Source organism: Pituophis catenifer, unplaced genomic scaffold, assembly GCF_029215685.1.
Source record: "Pituophis catenifer annectens isolate HBS135680 unplaced genomic scaffold, rPitCat1.0.hap2 SCAF_10, whole genome shotgun sequence".
In the NCBI taxonomy this organism is placed as follows: domain Eukaryota; kingdom Metazoa; phylum Chordata; class Lepidosauria; order Squamata; family Colubridae; genus Pituophis; species Pituophis catenifer.
This window is the reverse complement of record NW_027256890.1, coordinates 31,587,792-31,605,981: the sequence shown is the minus strand read 5'-3', so window position 1 is coordinate 31,605,981 and position 18,190 is coordinate 31,587,792. Positions and strand designations below refer to the sequence as shown.

At 46.4% G+C, this 18,190-nt stretch overlaps 1 protein-coding gene across 1 annotated transcript; it reads left to right on the top strand.

Annotated features, from left to right (window-relative positions):
- Positions 1-1,988: 1,988 nt before the first annotated feature.
- LOC139322431 (SLAM family member 5-like) lies at positions 1,989-13,266 on the top strand. The gene is made up of 4 exons (XM_070951530.1): positions 1,989-2,439; positions 3,369-3,632; positions 12,851-12,967; positions 13,154-13,266. Exons 1-4 carry the CDS (start codon positions 1,989-1,991, stop codon positions 13,264-13,266), a joined length of 945 nt encoding a protein of 314 aa, XP_070807631.1.
- The last annotated feature ends 4,924 nt before the right edge of the window (positions 13,267-18,190 follow it).

Genomic DNA, 18,190 nt, shown 5'->3' with positions numbered 1-18,190 from the left:
TCTTCTATTATCTTTTGATGTACTTTTTTTGGTAAAATTCTAATTGTCCACTGTTCGGCGCATAGATAACCACCAATAACATACTTTTATATTTAAATTTTACTTCTATCATCAATATTCTTCCTACTGAATCTGCATATCTCAACTTACACTCTATTCCTTCTCTAATGTACACCACTATTCCTCTTTTCTTTTCTTCCGCTAGTGTTACAAATGATTCCCCTAATTTTTTACGTAATAAATATTTTTCATCTTGTTTTCTTATGTGTACCTCTTGAAGGCACACAATATCCATTTTTTGTTTAATCACTTTTCTAAAAATTTGATGTCGTTTAGCCAGAGAATTGAGAGCATTTACATTTAATGATAAGATTTTTAAATTTTGTTCCATTCCTTTGTGATTCTACTATGCGATATTTCCTATTACTTCCTGTCCTTTCTCTTAGCTCTTGTTTTCACTCCTTCTTCCTCTTGAGGTTCCCCTTCTTCCTCTTTATCTCCTTCCTCTAGTAGTTTTTCTCGCTCTTCCTGTTTTTGTGTCCTTTTAGTCCTCCGTTCCGGTTCCTCCCTGTTACTATTTGCTCCTTCTATGCCCATCATTTGGTCATGCAGGTTCTGTGCTCTGTGCTGTGAATCCACTTTTATTTTTTTCCCTTGCCACGACACCACCATTCCTTCCGGTATTATCCATCTAAATGGTATATGCCGTTTATTTAATAATGTGGCTAGGAACCAATATTCTTTTCTTAGTTCTCTTATTCTCTTAGGTACTTGCTTTAGCGTAATTATTTCTTTGCATTTTTTTTTTATTTTTTTATTTTAATTTGATTTATATGCCGCCCTTCTCCGGAGACTCAGGGTGGCGTACAATGCGTTAAGCAATAGCCTTCATACTTTTGTATATTTATACAAAGTCAGCTTATTGCCCCCACAACTGGGTCCTCATTTCACCTACCTTAGAAAGGATGGAAGGCTGAGTCAACCTTGAGCCTGGTAAGATTCGAACCTGCAGTAATTGCAGGCAGCTGTGTTAATAACAGGGTACATTAAACAACTGTACTACCAAGGCTCTTTTTATAAAACATGGGTTCATTTTTTGTCATTTTATAAACAATGTCTCTTATTTGGAGGTGGGGGCGGGGGTGGGGATACAGTACACCCTCAATTAATAGGACTAAAAACCCAATGTCAGACCAAGCTGTAGTAATAATGCAAATCCAGAGCATGTAAATAAAAATATCAATCTCTGCTATAATTTTCTGTTGATGTAATTTTTTGTTGCAGTGAATGAAACAATACTTCTGTCACTGTTTTTCAAAGCAAAATCCTGCTGATTTATAAAGACAGGCAATGAGTATTTCAATAATTGTACAGAGATATAGAGAATATTCATAAGTCAGGACTGAAGTGTGGGATCCTTGGTGCTCTCTGAGCTTGGTTGAGCCATGGTGGTGGTTAACAGAGTTAGCCTGCAATACTGCTTTCAAACCAGTATTGCAGGCTAACTCTGTTAACACTGTCAGGAGTTCAATTCCTGTGCTAATTGTACAGGTGATTGTTGATGTGATTTAGCTTCACCTGCTGCTTCCTGTCTGATAGAAAGCTTGTGATCCACTTACAAGGTCAGACACACCTAGCTGAATCAGTTTAATTAGAAGAATATCTGGAATGGTGGTGCTGAATGCTGAGCTGAAGTCTACAAAGAGGACCCTTGCATAGGTCTTTGGAGATTCAAGATGTTGTAGGATTTGCTCGATAGGCAAATTGCAAGGGGTCTAACAGAAGATCTCTGATGGTCTTCAAGTGGGCCAGCACGAGCCTTTCAAACGTTTTCATAATTATGGATGTCAGAGCAACTGGTCTGAAGTCATTCAGTTCCTTGATGGAGGGTTTCTTCGGTACTGGGATGATAGTAGAGCATTTGAAGCAAGAAAGAGCACAACACATCTCTAGCGATTTATTAAAGATATGAGTGAAGATGGGGGGCAATGCATCAACAGTCCTCTATCCTGGAGCCATTTAGTCTTTCTTCACAAAGGTTTTCTGGGAGTCTGAGGGTCAGAAATGGGATTCTTGGAAAGTCACGTGGTCCAACTTTGAACGTTTTCTGTGGCCCTGCAGGAGTTTGTGGAAGAGAAGAACTGTATGGTGATCTGGGGTACTCTGTCACTTTCCGATTGATGAAACCTCCACCCTATCAAAATATTTACTGGAGTAAAGGTATCGGCAACAACTCCATAAATATTGCTGTGGTGAACTTTCGGGAACCATGTCATCTCCAGCGCTCCCACGCAGCCTATAAAAACCGATTGTGGGTCTCTAAGGACTGCCAAAAACTAGCTCTCATGAATCTAAAGAAAGAGGATGCTGGCACATACACGGCAGACATTGTTTTACAAAACACAACTGCAAAGGAGTCCTTTAACCTGCAGGTGCGTAGTAAGTATCCCAGCCATGGCAGCAAATTCCTGGCCTCCCTCCTTTGCCCAGGCTGATGTGGAAGGGTGGGGGGCTTTTCTTTTGAGGGGTGATCTTTAGGTATCCAGTTTCTGCAGAGATGAACTTTTTGGAGGGAGCCCAGAGCTGATTTTTGGATAGCTCTTTGTCCATTTTTTGCAATGCAAATTAGTTCAAGATGTTTTGATCAGGCCGAGCCTTGCTTATATTCCACCCCCGCCCCTCCACAAATCTACCATTTTGCTCCCTGTCCCACCCTGTCCACCATCTTCCACACCAGGAGATTTGGTTCAGCTGAGGACTTGCATTTCTACGATGGGTCAGAAATGGAGTTCAAGCCGTGTCCTGCATGCTCTTCCCTCTGGAAGTGGGACCATGGGGATCCGTCACAGCTCCCTCCAGGCTTCCCTCCCACAGGGGCATAGGCTGCATTGGCCAGACCATGTGGGTTCCCAAACGGGGTAGCAGGGAGTGGCTGGTGTGCTTTGAAACTGGGATCTCCAGAGAGGCAGTTTAGGAGTCTGTCTGTGGATCTGGTGGGACTGGTTGGAACCTCAAAGACTTTGGGGGAAGAGTCAGGGGGTCCCTGAGGGTCCCTGAGCCTGGAAGGTTATCATCTTGCCCTCAATCCCTGGTTTGGTGTAAGGAGGGCTTGCTGGAAGGCAGAGGGTGGGGTGTGGGGTGCCTGCCCTCCTGTATCATGGTGGCCATAATGTGTCTTTATGATGTGAGAGGGGGGATTGTTGTGGTGTTGTTACTTGTGACAGAAATGGATGAGACGTATTTTCCTTGCTCTAATCTAAGCAAATCTATGGATTGACTCATGCCGTTGCTGCTTCCCCTTCCTCTCTGGCCTCACTGTGATTTTGTGGTCTCTCACAATGTGATGTGTCTCTCCATCTCCTGCTCAGGAAAGTTGCCAGACTCTGAGTTACGACTGACCTGCATTTCCAAGGGGGCTGGAAATGGAACCTGGCAGCTGATTTGCTCTCAAGAGACCTGGAAAGGCGAGGTGAACCTCAGATGGATCTCAGATTTCTATGCCACGGATGAAACCTTAGGGAGTTCTGTGATGGAGCTCACCTCCCAAGACCTTGAACTAATAGTCACCTGCGAGGGAGAAAGCAAGGATAGCATAGCATCCAGGACAGTCACCTTAAAGGAAGTTTGTGCTGGTAAGTTTTTCTCTCCATGAAAGAGACTGTTGAATCAAAAGGAGCCTCATTGCGACCACTTCTCCTCCTATGACCGGAGCCTAGTGGATTGGTCCAATTCCTTAGGCACAGGTTGACCACTGAGTGGGACTGTTTCCATTGCTTTATATATTTAACCACTCATGATCCAAATTTGTGTTTCCTGACCACAGCAGAAGTCCCCTCTGGGCATCTTGAAGTTGCAAATTACCCCTTTGCCCTTCCTTCCAGCAATTCTTAAATTTCCCCTTCAGATTACTGATTGATCTCTGTTCATGTCTGGGATTGGAGGGTCTTCTGGCCAAGCTTCCCCTCTTCTCCTTTCCTGTGTTGATTGTTGTGATTATCTTAGAGTCACGCATGGGTCTTCTGACCGGGAAGGAACAGCCTTTTATATGATCTCTTTCATGTTCACTCACTCCCCCCTCTCAAAGGGGGCCATTCCCCATTCAGAGTCTGCCCTGATCCCCATTCTACATGTTTCCCCTGGCTAGTATCACCTTTGCAAACTGCACTCAATGAGACAATGGGAAAAAGGGGTTTGGACAGAGCCTCTGGGTCAGTCTCTGCCTGACACAGGAAGGTCACCCTTGCCGCCAAAGCCAAATTCCCCCCTTGATTTCTGGACACCTCCAGTTGAGCTGGCAGCAGGACAGAGGCAGCTGAGAATTGGGATGAAAAGGGGCCACACACATTCAACAAACAGTGTTTGTCTCCAGAAGGTTATGCTAGAACACACACACACACACACACACACACACACGCCGAGGGGCTTTAGGGGTGTCTTACCCCCACAGTGTTTGTCTCCAGAGGGCAAGTCATCTATGTACTAAGTTTGCTCAAGGCATTCCAGAGTTATGCTTGAACATACATACATACATACATCCTTATATATATAGGTAGAGAGAGATAACATGGAGAATTGCAGGATTTGAACTCCCCATGCAGAAACATTAGGTTAAAAGTCACTTTTCAAAAACCCTCCCAATTGTCTGGTGCAGTGGGAGCCAATCCCAAGATGTGAAGATGTTGTGGGAACTCCGAGCTGAGAAGGTGGTAAGAAGTTGTTTCAGGCCCAGCAGTCTGGCTCCTCTGGAATTGAGATGAAACAGATGGTCCCAGGCTCATCCCTCCCCCCACCCATTCCCAGGAGCAAGGTAAAAGACACATCACAGAACTTCCCTCCAAGCGCCCCACCCTTCCCTCCAGAATGGCAGTGTCCCTCCAGCATATGGACAAATGTATTGTAGTAAAGAATAGAGATGACTCTTTTACTGTCATAATAAATGCCTAACTACTACATCTCCCTGACCACCCGGACCTTCAAGGGTTAACTAACCACATATCCCATAATCCCTGTAACCACTCCTTACCTCTTAGCCCCTCCTCCTGGGTACAAAAGGTCCAACCACATGTTCCACAGTTGATTCCAGATGTATACCTGAAAGAGAAAGGTACAAGGTCAGTGACCTCCAGTACCAACAGATCAACAATAAAACTACAGAAAAGAATTGGAGTCTGTCTTTGAGTTATTGGGCTAGATCCAGTTTCTAACAAAATGGTAGCAGAGGTCGGTTGCCCATAACTCCAGACAATGACTGAACCCAACACCTACCCTGAAGAAGCAAACAGAGCACAGACCAGAGCTCTTACCAAGAAGATGGCTGAGAAGCTTGCAACCAAAGCCACAGCCATGGAGGAGACAGAAGCTGGAAGCGAACAGGACTCCAGCCTGGACTCACAATCAGATGAAGAGGGGCCATCCAAGGAAATCACCGCCCCGGAAGAAGAAACAGCACAGAAAATGAAAAAATTCAAACTCTCCATCCTGAAACTGATGGAGGGAAGCAGCGACAAAGAAAACCTCATCGCGGACCTTCAAAGCCTCTTCGAGCAACAAGAAGCAGCGATTGAGGCCCCAAAGACCACCGAGAAAGAAAAGCCAGCAAAAAAGGGTAAGCCACCCCAACCCGATGATCCTGAGCCGGCAGAATCCATTTCCGCGCCCCCTTCCCGGCGGCCATCTTGGGACGAGCACCAGCCAATGGGAAGCCAGGATTTGAATCCCTTGGCGCGAAAATGCCCGAACCCCGAAACAGACGAGGGGGGCTCAGAAAGTGACTACGAAGAGCCCAGCTCTGAAAGCGACCACGAAGAGATCGCAATAACAAAAAGAAAAACGCCTACCGATCTCGAATTGCAAAAGGCAATCGAGACCATCACCGCTGCCCTAGGCTCCGCTTTCGAGCCTCCTGCGGCACTCAATAAACCAAAGAAAAATCCTGGAGGGCACAAGAAGGCCAGGACAACCAACAGAGACCAGGCAACCGAGTCACAGCCTACAAAAAACACCGCGCGCGCCAACAACCGGCACAAAAGACCGCCCACCTGCAGGAAAAATCAACCGCAGAACTCGAACTCACCACCCGCTACACCGGCAACGCGAGGCCCGAGGCAGAAGAGAAGAACCGGCTACTCACCAACGCCACGACACCCATCGGGCCAGTCCACGCGACCAGGGACCAGCGACCACGAGGGAGGATCAGCCGCCGCCGCCGCCATTACCGCCGAGCCGCTGGGTGCAGGGAATCCTCGACCTACGACCTCCGCTGCTACCGCACCGCCGACCCGCGAAAGTCCTCGACTTGCGACCGCGTCGCCCCCTCACCTTCTGCCCTTCTTCGCCGGGGATCCGGCCATCCAGCAGTGGTGTCCACCTTCAGGAGGAATCTTCGGACCCACCGGGGGCGGGTCCAGCCTCCCACCGACAGGCCTAGGCCTAGGCCTGGGAGCTCCAGCAACAGGAACCTCACCCGATGGACTCCAGCGCGGAATGAGCTTCGCGCATGCCCAGTACCTGCCTGTAATAAGAGAAGCAAGTTACATAGATCCAAGCAAGTACAGAATGGCCACAGACATCCCAAAGCCTTATTGTGAGTTTAATCACAACTTGGACCATGGACAGCTCCCCCCAGTAAGTAACCTTACTAACATTTCTGGGGCAAATTATGCCAATTTGCCAAAACTGCAGTTAGATGGGGGTAATATTATAGAATGGAGCCAACAATTAAGGGTTGCTCTCATGAGAGAGAATGCACTGTTCCTAGCTAACAAACCTCCCCAAAAGCCCTGGTCACTGGAAATTGACTGCATTCATCACAGGGCATTTTGCATCATGTTAACCTCCATTCCATCTGCCATGTATCCATCTATTGAGGACAATCTAACTGTTTATGATATTATGCAAAAACTATGTAACCTGTTTTATAGCCAAAGCAGAGCCACCACCACTAGACTATCTAGGGAGTTCCACTCCACCAAGCATAAGGCAGGGGTCCCCATGAGTGAGCACATCTTAAAGATGAATGCTGCAAGGACAGAACTCATGCAGAGGGGGGAAATCATCACTGAAGAGAGCATGATAAGCATAATCATAAACTCTCTTGATAGCAGCTGGGACATCTTTATGACCCAACTAAATAGCCTCAGCTTGCAATACCTCACACTAGGCTCACTGACCAGTCAGCTCGTTGCAGAGGACACTCTGAGGAGGGAACGCCAACTAGCCAAAGGGGACCCTAGACCCACAAAGAGGGTGGATTTCCAGGATAGGGCCAGGGATACCTCAGAATGTTATTCTTGTGGATCGAGGAACCACTTAAAGAAGGATTGCCCCAGGAACCATAGGGATAGGGGACAGCACGACAGTAGAGGGGGAAGGTCACCTGAACGCAGGTACCCAAAGGAAAGGGGGCGAGGGTGGTCACCCAACTCCAGGAAACACCACGAGCGCAGAGACCACTCCAGGGAGAGTAGCTCTGGCTCCATGTACGGGATCAGGCACGATGACCCAAATGACAAACATAAGATAGAGAGAAACTCATGGCTTCTAGATTCAGGGGCCACAAGTCACACTACCTGTAACCCAGAGCTGCTAGACTCACTCACAGAAATAGACTCAGAAATAAAGGTGGCAAACCAAAGCAAGGTCAGAGTAGTGGGGAAAGGAAACGTACACATCACACAGGTAGGGGACTTAAAAGAAGTACTGTACATACCAGAGATTCCCCACAATGTGCTAGCCATCACAAGGCTAACACGAGACACAAATATAGAAATAAAATTTAAAGATGGAAAGGCACACTTGATCAAGCAAGGGAAAGAGATAGGAAAGGTAACCATACACGAGGGACTTCCCTACTTCACACCCAACGCAAGGGAGGAAGAAGGCATTGATACCAGCACAAACCACAGGGTAGATAAGTATCCAGAAACAGAGGGGGTGCAGCAGGAGGCAGGATGTAGCCATGAGAAGACAAACAAGTCTGTATCTATCGGCAAGCCATTACATGATAACTGCGCCCACCTCCTCCACAGGAGACTGGGACACATAAGCTTCCCCATTGTAAAGAAAATGACGGAATGTACCGAGGGTCTCAAAGTAAAGAACTGCGAAAACTACTTGGAGTGTTCAGTTTGTAAGCGTTCTAAGATCAAGGTTAAGGCCATCCCCAGGGGATCCAAACGAACCACGGAATACCCCTTCCAATTGGTGCATATGGACTTGGTAGGGCCAATGAAACCCTCTGTAGGACATAGGAAGCGATTCTTCCTCACGATTGTAGATGACTACACCAGATACGGGTACGTCTACTCCCTCAGATACAAAAATGAAGTATTCCAAAGGTTTAAAGAATTCCACAGGAGAGTAGATATGCAACACAACATGAGAATAAGGCAGATAATGACTGATAGGGGCTCAGAGTTCATGGCCAAAGAATTCACAAGGTGGCTGAGGGAGCAGGGCATAGCGCATTACACCTCTTCACCTTTCTCCCCATTCCAAAATGGAATCTCAGAGAGAAAAAACGGGGTGTTGCAAACCATGATGAGGTGCGCCCTGGAGGATGCTGGGATGGGGCAGCATTTCTGGTCAGAGGCATTACACTACGCCAATTACACCCTGAATAGACTGTGGTCAAGCTCTATCAATAAGACGCCATACGAGATGCTATACAACAGAAAGCCCAACATTGCTCACTTACACATATTTGGCGCCCCAGCTGATGTCCACATTCCCAGGCAGCTAAGAAGAAAGGGGGAGAAATTATCAAAAAGGTTAAGGTTCGTGGGTTACGAACCGGGCACAAAGGGCTACAGATTTGTCGACAACAATAACCGTTTTGTGGTTTCCAGATCAGCCAGTTTCCACGAAAACGCAAACTGGTCGAGGGTACACTCCAATGACATCCCAACCAATAGGGTCACGTTCGAGCATGACCAAGGGGAAAGGGAGGTCAGAGAGGTCACAGGGCACAAAGCCAACCATCGCAAGGCAAGCGTCAAAGGTTGGAAAGAAGGGCACCCTTCACTGAAGATAGATGACCTGACGGACAATGAGGCAGACAACATGCAGGAAACCGAGCCAACCCCCAGCAGGCCAATCAGAGAAACCAGAAACAAGCTACCAAAGAAGTTAGAGGACTACGTTATGACCATCCACAACACCCATTTCACGCCCAGCTCATATGAAGACATCCTCGGGCTCCCCCAGGAAGAAAAAGAAAAATGGATGTCTGCCATGGAGAAGGAGATGGAAAGCCTAAGGAACCTCCAGGTATACTCACCTGCCCAAGTTCCAGAGGACAAAAAACCAATAGGAACCAAATGGGTGTTCAGGGTTAAGACATTAGAGGACAACAAGGTCCTATACAAGGCAAGACTAGTCGCGCAGGGTTTCGCCCAAAGATACCCCGAAGACTATACAGACACCTACTCGCCAACCGTCAGGGCGGAAAGCGTCAAAAGCGCCCTGGTGGTGGCCACCATCCTGGGCTTGGAGGTCTTCCAGTTCGACGTACAAACAGCGTACTTACACGCCGAGCTGGATAAAGAAATATACGTCAAAGCGCCGCCTGGGTACAACAAAGGCGAGGACCAAACCTGGCTGCTGAACAAAAGCCTGTACGGGCTCAAGCAGTCAGGCAAAAGGTGGTATGACTGCCTGGCCAAGGCACTCAGATCCATGGGCTTCGAGGCCACCTCAGCCGACAAATGCTTCTTTACGAGGAGAGAAAACAACACATTCGAGGGTGTGCTCGTTTACGTGGACGACATCTTGTACATCAGCAAACACAAGGACAGATGTGACAAGTTTGCCACTGACCTGGGTAGCCACTTCTCCCTAAAGTCACTTGGAAAGATTGACAGATACCTAGGGGTCCAAGTGATGAAACCAACAAGGGCTTCCGCCTCTCCCAGAGAGAAAAGATCATCGAGCTACTGTCCAAATGCAACATGTCCGAAGCAAAACCCAGCGAGACCCCCATGCAGCCTGAGTTCCTGAAGACCATGTATGAGGAGTCTGAGCCTTTCACAGACAACAAATTGTATAGATCAACGATAGGGTCACTGCTGTACATATCCAACTGGACCAGGCCCGACATCGCCTTAGCCGTCAATCTACTGTCCAGGCATGTAAGCAAGCCCACGTTAACACACTGAAACGCCATAAAAAGACTACTCAGATACCTAAAATTCAGTGCGGATGCCCTACTCTGCCTAGAACCAGAAACATCCGAGAAACCAAAGCTAACCTGCTACGCTGACGCTGACTGGGCTGGGGACATAGGGTGCAGAAAAAGCACCTCTGGCTACGTGCTACTACTCAACAATTGCCCCATCCATTGGTACACTGGAAAGCAAAAACTGGTGGCCACATCAACTACGGAAGCAGAATTTGTCTGCCTATCAAAGGCCGCAAACAATTTAGTATGGTTCGATGACCTGCTCTGCGACATCTGGGCTGAACCCTCATATCCAATAGTTATCCACGAAGACAACAAAGCAGCAATAGAGATCTCTAGGGCCGATGCCATAGGTCAGCGTTCTAGGCACATTGACATTAAATACAAACACGTCAGGCAGTTTTCAGAGATAGGCTTCATTAGAGCAGTACACTGTGACACGGAGGAGCAAACAGCAGATATTCTCACTAAACCCCTACCACATAAACAACATGCTTACCTAATGTCAAAAATGCGTGTTTGCTTGTAATTCATGCCTGTACTTGTGTATTTCCTGTATGTATGCAAACATTGCCCCAGGTACCCAGTTAGGCATTTAGAGGGGGTTTTGTCATAATAAATGCCTAACTACTACATCTCCCTGACCACCCGGACCTTCAAGGGTTAACTAACCACATATCCCATAATCCCTGTAACCACTCCTTACCTCTTAGCCCCTCCTCCTGGGTACAAAAGGTCCAACCACATGTTCCACAGTTGATTCCAGATGTATACCTGAAAGAGAAAGGTACAAGGTCAGTGACCTCCAGTACCAACAGATCAACAATAAAACTACAGAAAAGAATTGGAGTCTGTCTTTGAGTTATTGGGCTAGATCCAGTTTCTAACATTTACACACACACACACACACACACACACACATCTGGGTGCCAAATCTCAGGGATGTATGTGAGACTCAAAGGGGTTGAGGCAGTACTCCAAACTCTCATTGTGTGACATGTAACTGGAGAGGATTATCAAGGTCTGGATGGGAAGGATCAGGCTCAGGCTCAGTCCTAGCAAGTCTGAGTGACAGTAGATTCAGGGATCTTGTTTCCATGGGGTCACACTTCCCTAACCTCTGTGCCATTCAGGGGTCCTTATGGACTCTTGGCTTGTGTGCAGCTGTGCCCAGGAGGGTTTAGCATACATCCATCTCATGTGACAATCACACTAATTCCTGCCACTGTCACACATGCTGATCCAACTTGTGTTGGGACAAGCCTTTGAAGACCGTGCAAGAGCTTCAGCTGATCCACTGGGGGTCAGCACAAGTAACTGTGGGTACAGATTGGTGCACCCTGGTAACACCTGCTCTGGTTGCTTGACGGAGTCTGGGTGCGTGTCAAGACTGACTTATACTTCCACCTATAGTCTGCTTTGCTTGCAGCTTGACAAAGAAAAGGGAGGGGGTGGAATGGAATGCAAAGGTAGGGGGAATGGCATCCCATGAGACGCTGCTCCCACCCCAAGCAGATGTCCCAGTGCGGTTGCCTGGTTCCCATAACAAAATGCACAGGAGTTATTGGTGGATGTAATGGACTGTGGGTGGCCGGTGGGAAAAGTGGGGGATGACCTATGCTCGCTTTTGCATGGGAAGCCCAGAGCTGATTTCACTTCTTCCGTGCCAATGTGGTTTATTCCATAAAGTTTTATATTCTTGGTAAAATAATGTTGCGGGAATTTCTTTTTTTGGCTTTGCCAAGTGGATGTCAGTGTTCCAGAAAGCTTCCACGCTGCCACTGGACAGTTGACATCAAACCAGCTCTCCAAATAGCAGCCCACTTGGACCCCACCAGGAGGTTGGCAGTTTCAAGATGTTGGCAACCAACAAAGAAATGGAAGGGCGGGAGAAGCCAAGGGAAGACTCCTCTCAAGAGACCCCAGTGGCAGCCAAGCCGAAGGCCCAAACAGAGGGCTGAGAAGCTGGAGCAAGAGCCCGTGCTCCAGAGGGAGAGAGTGACGGAAGAATCAGCGAGCCCCAGCAGAAGCAGAGGATCAACCTGTCCCCCCTGGAGTCACAGTGATCTGGGGGAGCAAGTGGAAGGCTGGGCGAGCAGCCAAATGGAAGTTTGGAGACAGATTTATTTATTTATTTATTTATTTGTTGGTTCGATTTAGATGCCGCCCTTCTCCGGAGACTCAGGGCGGCTTACAATGCGTTAAGCAATAGCCTTCATACTTTTGTATAGACCTGCTTAGTAGGGCTTTTGCCCCCCCCCCAAAGCGGTGTTCTTTTTTATACAAAGTCAGCTTATTGCCCCCACAATCCGGGTCCTCATTTTACCTACCTCGAAAGGATGGAAGGCTGAGTCAACCTTGAGCCTGGTGAGATTTGAACTCGCAGTAATTGCAGGCAGCTGGTGTTACTTAACAGCACTTTAGTCTGCTGTGCCACCAAGGCTCTTGTTATGATGAATGGTTCCAGAGACATTAAGATGACCTGTTGATAAAGGAGGGTTTGGCGTGGAAGGGGAGTAAAATCTACATCCCAGCCAGCCAGAATGATATGTCCCATTCCAGGGGCTGCTTATCTGCCTGGGCCTAGTGCTTCTTCTGCTGCAAATGCAGACAAGCACCTCCATTCTCTGGGGCCTCCTGAAAGGATTAACAGGGGCTGTTACTCTTTTTCAGGACAGACCAAGAACCCTTCAAGGCTGCCTCTCTGGGCCCTGCTGTGCCTTAGCAAAGTGGGAAATCTTCTCCTTCTTGGCTGTTTGGGGCTTCTTCTGGTGGTGAAATCCAGAAAAGGTACCATTTTAAAGAAGCCCTCCTGTGAAAACCAACTTTTCCTTTTCCCTCCTCCCTCTCTCCCCTTCCTTCTTCCCTTCCCTTCCCTTCCCTTCCCTTCCCTTCCCTTTGCTTTGCTTTCTAGACCTCTACCTTCTGGTCCATCCTGTCTACTAAAGCTCAACCTCTACTTTGCTTTCTACTTAGCAGCTGGAGGAAGGAGGATGCTGGTCCGATTCCTGCCAGCCTCCCAGAGGAGACCACGACCACCTGCAAGACATCTCAGCTCCATGTCAAACCCAACTGATGGATGCGACTGATGAACCTTCCCCAGTTCCTTCGCTTCAGATGTCCGTGGTCTTCTTTGATGGCTTTCAAGAGGGTTCTTTGGGACAAGGGTGCTTGCTTCCATGGGCAACTCACTGAAGATGATTACCAATTTGGCTATTGGGGGGAGGGCTCAAAAGGTGGCCACAGGGCTAGTCCATGTCACTCTGTGTGGCCACTCCCTTCTTTCCTTTCCCACATCCCAATTGCCCCAGAAACTGCCTCATCTGCCCTCCCCCCCATCACAAATAAAACCCACTTTTGCTGCTTGATTCTTTGTTTAATATTCAGGAGTATTCCCTGTTCTTTTCCCCACCACACCGTTGTGAGGGAAGCTGAGGGAGCTTCCACAGCTAAAGATCATGCTGGGGCCTCAGGGAGCCTTCCCTATTCTCTCTGGGTGTGTGAGGGGGCTGCTACCCTGGTTTTCCTCCCCTCCATCTTTCCGTCTCAGCCCCGACTCCCTATTTTCAAACCCACCCTTTGTTTCAGTCATGGGGCTTCCCCATTTCCACAGGGGACCTCAGCCCCTCAGGGACCTCCTTTCTTCCCTGGCTCCATCCAGCTGAATTTCCTGAGGGGGAATGGCTGGGGGCCCCTGGATTGATCCAAGAGGTGGCAAAACACTTCTGACAAATAAGTCTCATGTTAGGTGTTTTGTGCCAGCTATGGTAGTTTCTTAAAAGGCCACCAGATGGGAGCAAAGAGGCACCCACTGGGGAGAATTAATGCCCCCCTGGCCCCCTCACACATCTTGGTAAGGGAGGGGCCAGGGGCCCCTATAAGAACCCCTGCACAGGGGCTGCTCTTTGGCTCTTGTTCTAACTTCCTACAGGACTCAGTCCAGGCATGGATGCCTCCATGCCAGGGAACTCATTTTACTCTACTTTACTTCTACATAAAGATTCAACGTGATTGCATCCTTGCGTGCTGCCTTTTCTTGGAAGTGGCCTCAACGAACCATCGATCTTAGTGAGATCCCTCACATCCCCATCATCTTTGCTGGTCAGAAAGTCAGAAAAGGGGTCATGTGACCCCAGGACATTGCAACCGTCATAAGTACATGCCAGTTGCCAAGCCTCTTGAGCTGAATTGTGGCTGTACGTCTAGGTAGCCCAGCCCCAGAGACGAGGCAGCCCCCAACCTCCTGACCTTCCCCAAGAGCATGAAGACTCAACTCTGCCAGCTGTCTGGGGGCCCAAGGGGGCCCTGCAAGCCATGGGGGGGGGGGGTTGGGGAAGAAGGAGCTTCCTCTCCTTTCAACTCTGCAATTGTCCCTTTTACCTTTTTTAAAAAAACAAACCTGTTTGGCTTTTTTTTAAAAAGACTTTGTTTTCAACTGCAGCTTTTGTATCGTTGGAGAGTTTTACCAAAACTACTACAACACTTCAGCGATGATGGGCAGTGCAGAAACTGGAGCCCCCAAAAAATCATATATACAAGTAGTCCTCGATTTACGACCACAACTGAGCCCAACATTTTTGTTGCCAGTTGTTAAGTGAATCACTGCAATTCCTAAATTAGTAACATGGTTGTTAAGTGAATCAGGTTTCCCCCTTGGCTTTGCTTGTCAGAAGGCCGCAAAAGGGGATCACGTGACTCCTGGGACACGGCGACTGTCATAAATGTGAGTCACTTGCCAAAGGTCCAAATTCTGATCATATGACCGTGGAGATGCCAGAATGGTCATAAGTGTGAAAAATACTTTGTTCAGTGCTGTTGTAATTTGAACCAGCACTAAAAGAACGGTTGTAAGCCAAGGACTCCATAAGAATAGAATAGAATAGAATAGAATAGAATAGAATAGAATAGAATAGAATAGAATAGAATAGAATAGAATAGAATAGAATAGAATAGAATTAGAGAGTTGGAAGGAACCTTGGAGGTCTCCTAATCCAACCCCTGCCCATGCAGGAAACCCTACACCAGTATATCATATCTCATATATCTCATATCTCATAATAAGAAAAATTAAAAAACCAAGCTCGGTAGCAGACTTAGCCAATCAAAGAACAAAGTTGATCAGCCTTAATCTTGGTTAGGTTCTTTTGAGATCTAGCACGTTGAGGGACACCATCACAGTGGGTCATTCCATAGTGACCCCTAGTTTTGCTCCCCATAATGTCGCTAATGTTTTTTGTGTTTTTTTTGAGAAACTTTATTGAGATTTTTTACAAAAAAGAAAAAAAACATAAGTGTACTGACATTTTCAGTTAGTATCAGATGTGCAGTGTTTTAACTATATACATCAATAATACTTGGTGATATTTCAAATCACTTTTTACCGTTATTTAACACACCTTTAGGTCTTTCTTTCATTTTATCATGCATCCACTTGTACCACCTTTCCCACACAATATAATAAACTGACTTCTCATCATCGTTTAATTCATGAGTTAATTTAGTCATCTCTGCTCACTCCAATATTTTCCTAATTGTGAGCTCTTCTGGTGGTTGGGTTTTCTCTTTCCAGTACTGTGCGTATGCCAATCTGGCGGCTCTAATTATGTGGATCATTAAATGTATCTTTTCCTTTCCATATGGCTTCTTTACTATTCCCAGGAGAAATATCTCTGGTGTTAATTCAATATCTTCGCCAATTATTTCATATAACCATCTCCTGATTTTGTTCCAATATCCTTTCGCTTCCGGGCATGTCCACCACATGTGAAAGAAGGTGCCTTGACCGTGGCCACATTGCCAACAATTAGGATGTATATTAGGGTATATCTTTGCTAGTCTGGCCGGGGCTAAATACCATCTATGTAGCATTTTATAATGGTTTTCCTTGTATGTCGCAGCTGTAGTCAATTTAAGATTCCTATTCCATGCCTCCTCCCGTTCCCCAAAATTTATATCACGCCCTATATTTTTCTCCCATGCATTTATTTGATTCTTTGTGATATCTTCGGACTTGTCATCACCTAATAAATAGTTGTATAGTTTGGCCAGAATCTTTTTATTTGTTCCCATCAGGACTTTATCCAATCCATTTGATCCAAGTTCTAAACCGTATTGTTCTTTGTCTTTCTGATATCTAGATTTTATTGGTGAATAGGTCCACCAATTATTCCTTGCTCTCGTAAAGTATCATTTGATTTAAGATTCCCTCCTTTGTCTAAGATATCTTTGTATCTGCCCATTTTCTCCATCCTACATCTAGTGGGGTGGATCAGGGCCTCCATCGTTGAGAGCCAACTTGGAATTTTTTTGTAATATCTTTGCCTAATCGGGGTCCATGTTTGTATCAATGAGTCTCTAATTTTATGTCTATGGAAATATGTCTTCCTTTTCTTCTCTACATCCCAAATGTGGGCATGCCACCCTTTTTGCAAATCGTGGCCTTCTAGGGTAAGAATCCTCTCATTTTCCAGGGTGATCCAATCTCTTATCCAGACTAGCTTAGCTGCCCTGTAATATATTTCCCAATCGGGGAGTCCAAATCCACCTATATCTCTTTTGCCCCTTAAAATTTTAATAGAAAACCTCGGTTTTTCCCCCTCCCATATAAATTCTCTGATGATTTTGTCTAATTCTAAAAAAAACTTTTTCTCTAAATTTACCGGTATGTTTTGGAATAAAAATAGTATTCTGGGGAGAATATTCATCTTAATTGTGGCTATCTTGCCCAAAAGTGATCATCTTATTTCTTCCATCTGTCAAGGTCTTGTTTCATCTTCCTAATTAGGGGAGTATAATTGTCGTCTTTTAAGGTCGAACATCTTGATGTAATCCAAATTCCTAGGTATTTAATTTTTTTGGCAACCTGTAGTCCTAATACTTGTTTTTCTGGCTCTCAGTTGTATTCTTAATCAATACTTTGGTTTTGGTTTTGTTCAATGTGAAGCCTGCCACCTCTCCATATTTACTTAATTCCTCTAGCACTTTTGGTCCTGATTCTATGGGGTCTTCAAGGATTAAGGCTACATCGTCTGCAAATGCTTGCGTCTTGTAAATTTCCTTCCTGATCTTCAGTCCTTTTATTTCCTCATTAATTCTAATTTTCCGTAAAAGAACTTCTAAGGCCAAAATAAACAATAAAGGGGATAGGGGGCAACCTTGCCTTACTCCCTTACTAATTTGGAATGTTTTAGTCCTATGCTCAGTGGCAGACTTAGCCAATCAAAGAACAAAGTTGATCAGCCTTAATCTTGGTTAGGTTCTTTTGAGATCTAGCACGTTGAGGGACACCATCACAGTGGGTCATTCCATAGTGACCCCTAGCTTTGCTCCCCATAATGTCGCTAATGTTATCAAGGGGGTTATCCAGGGGACCCTCCATATCCCATCCCTATTATCTTGGGGAGTAAGAGGCCCCTTGGGTCATGACACCAGCTGTCCCCCATGAGAACATAATGCGGTGATGTCACGGCCCCTGGGGCAGAGATATAAAGGCAGAAGGGATGAGAGGGGAGCTGTGGAGAGTTGAGGAGAGTAGAGGATAGTTGAGTTCAGTTGAGTTGTGTTGAGCAGAGTAGAACAGAGCAGAGCGGAGGGGAGTGTTCTACTTTGTCAAATACCTCGCTGAAGCCTTTCAACTTTTATTTCTAGTCTGTCTTTCACAGTTACGTTGTTGGTAGGTTGGGCTATAGTTTCTTTTTGCATGAAGACCGATGCAAAGAACGAGTTAAGCAACTCTGCTTTCTCTCTGCTGCCTGTAATTTCCTTGCCGTCTTCTCTCTTTAGGGGACTTTTAGTTTGGTTGCTGTGCCAAACCAGACAGTTGTAGAGGTACAAAGGAGAGACTCCCAAATTCCTCTGTACATCAGCAGCTCCTTGGGCAGCCTGAGCTTGTTGACCCAGGAAGAACATGTGATAAATAGAGATAGATAGATAGACAACTAGATAGATAGATAGATAGATAGATAGATAGATAGATAGATAGATAGATGATAGATAGATAGATAGATAGATAGA

Bases quoted from the DNA above. Each gene is read 5' to 3' on its own strand.
- LOC139322431 (XM_070951530.1), top strand. From the start codon at position 1,989: ATGCATCAACAGTCCTCTATCCTGGAGCCATTTAGTCTTTCTTCACAA. The intron at 3,633-12,850 runs GTAAGTTTTTCT...ACTCTTTTTCAG, and splicing joins CTTAAAGGAAGTTTGTGCTG to GACAGACCAAGAACCCTTCA. The intron at 12,968-13,153 runs GTACCATTTTAA...CTTTCTACTTAG, and splicing joins GGTGGTGAAATCCAGAAAAG to CAGCTGGAGGAAGGAGGATG.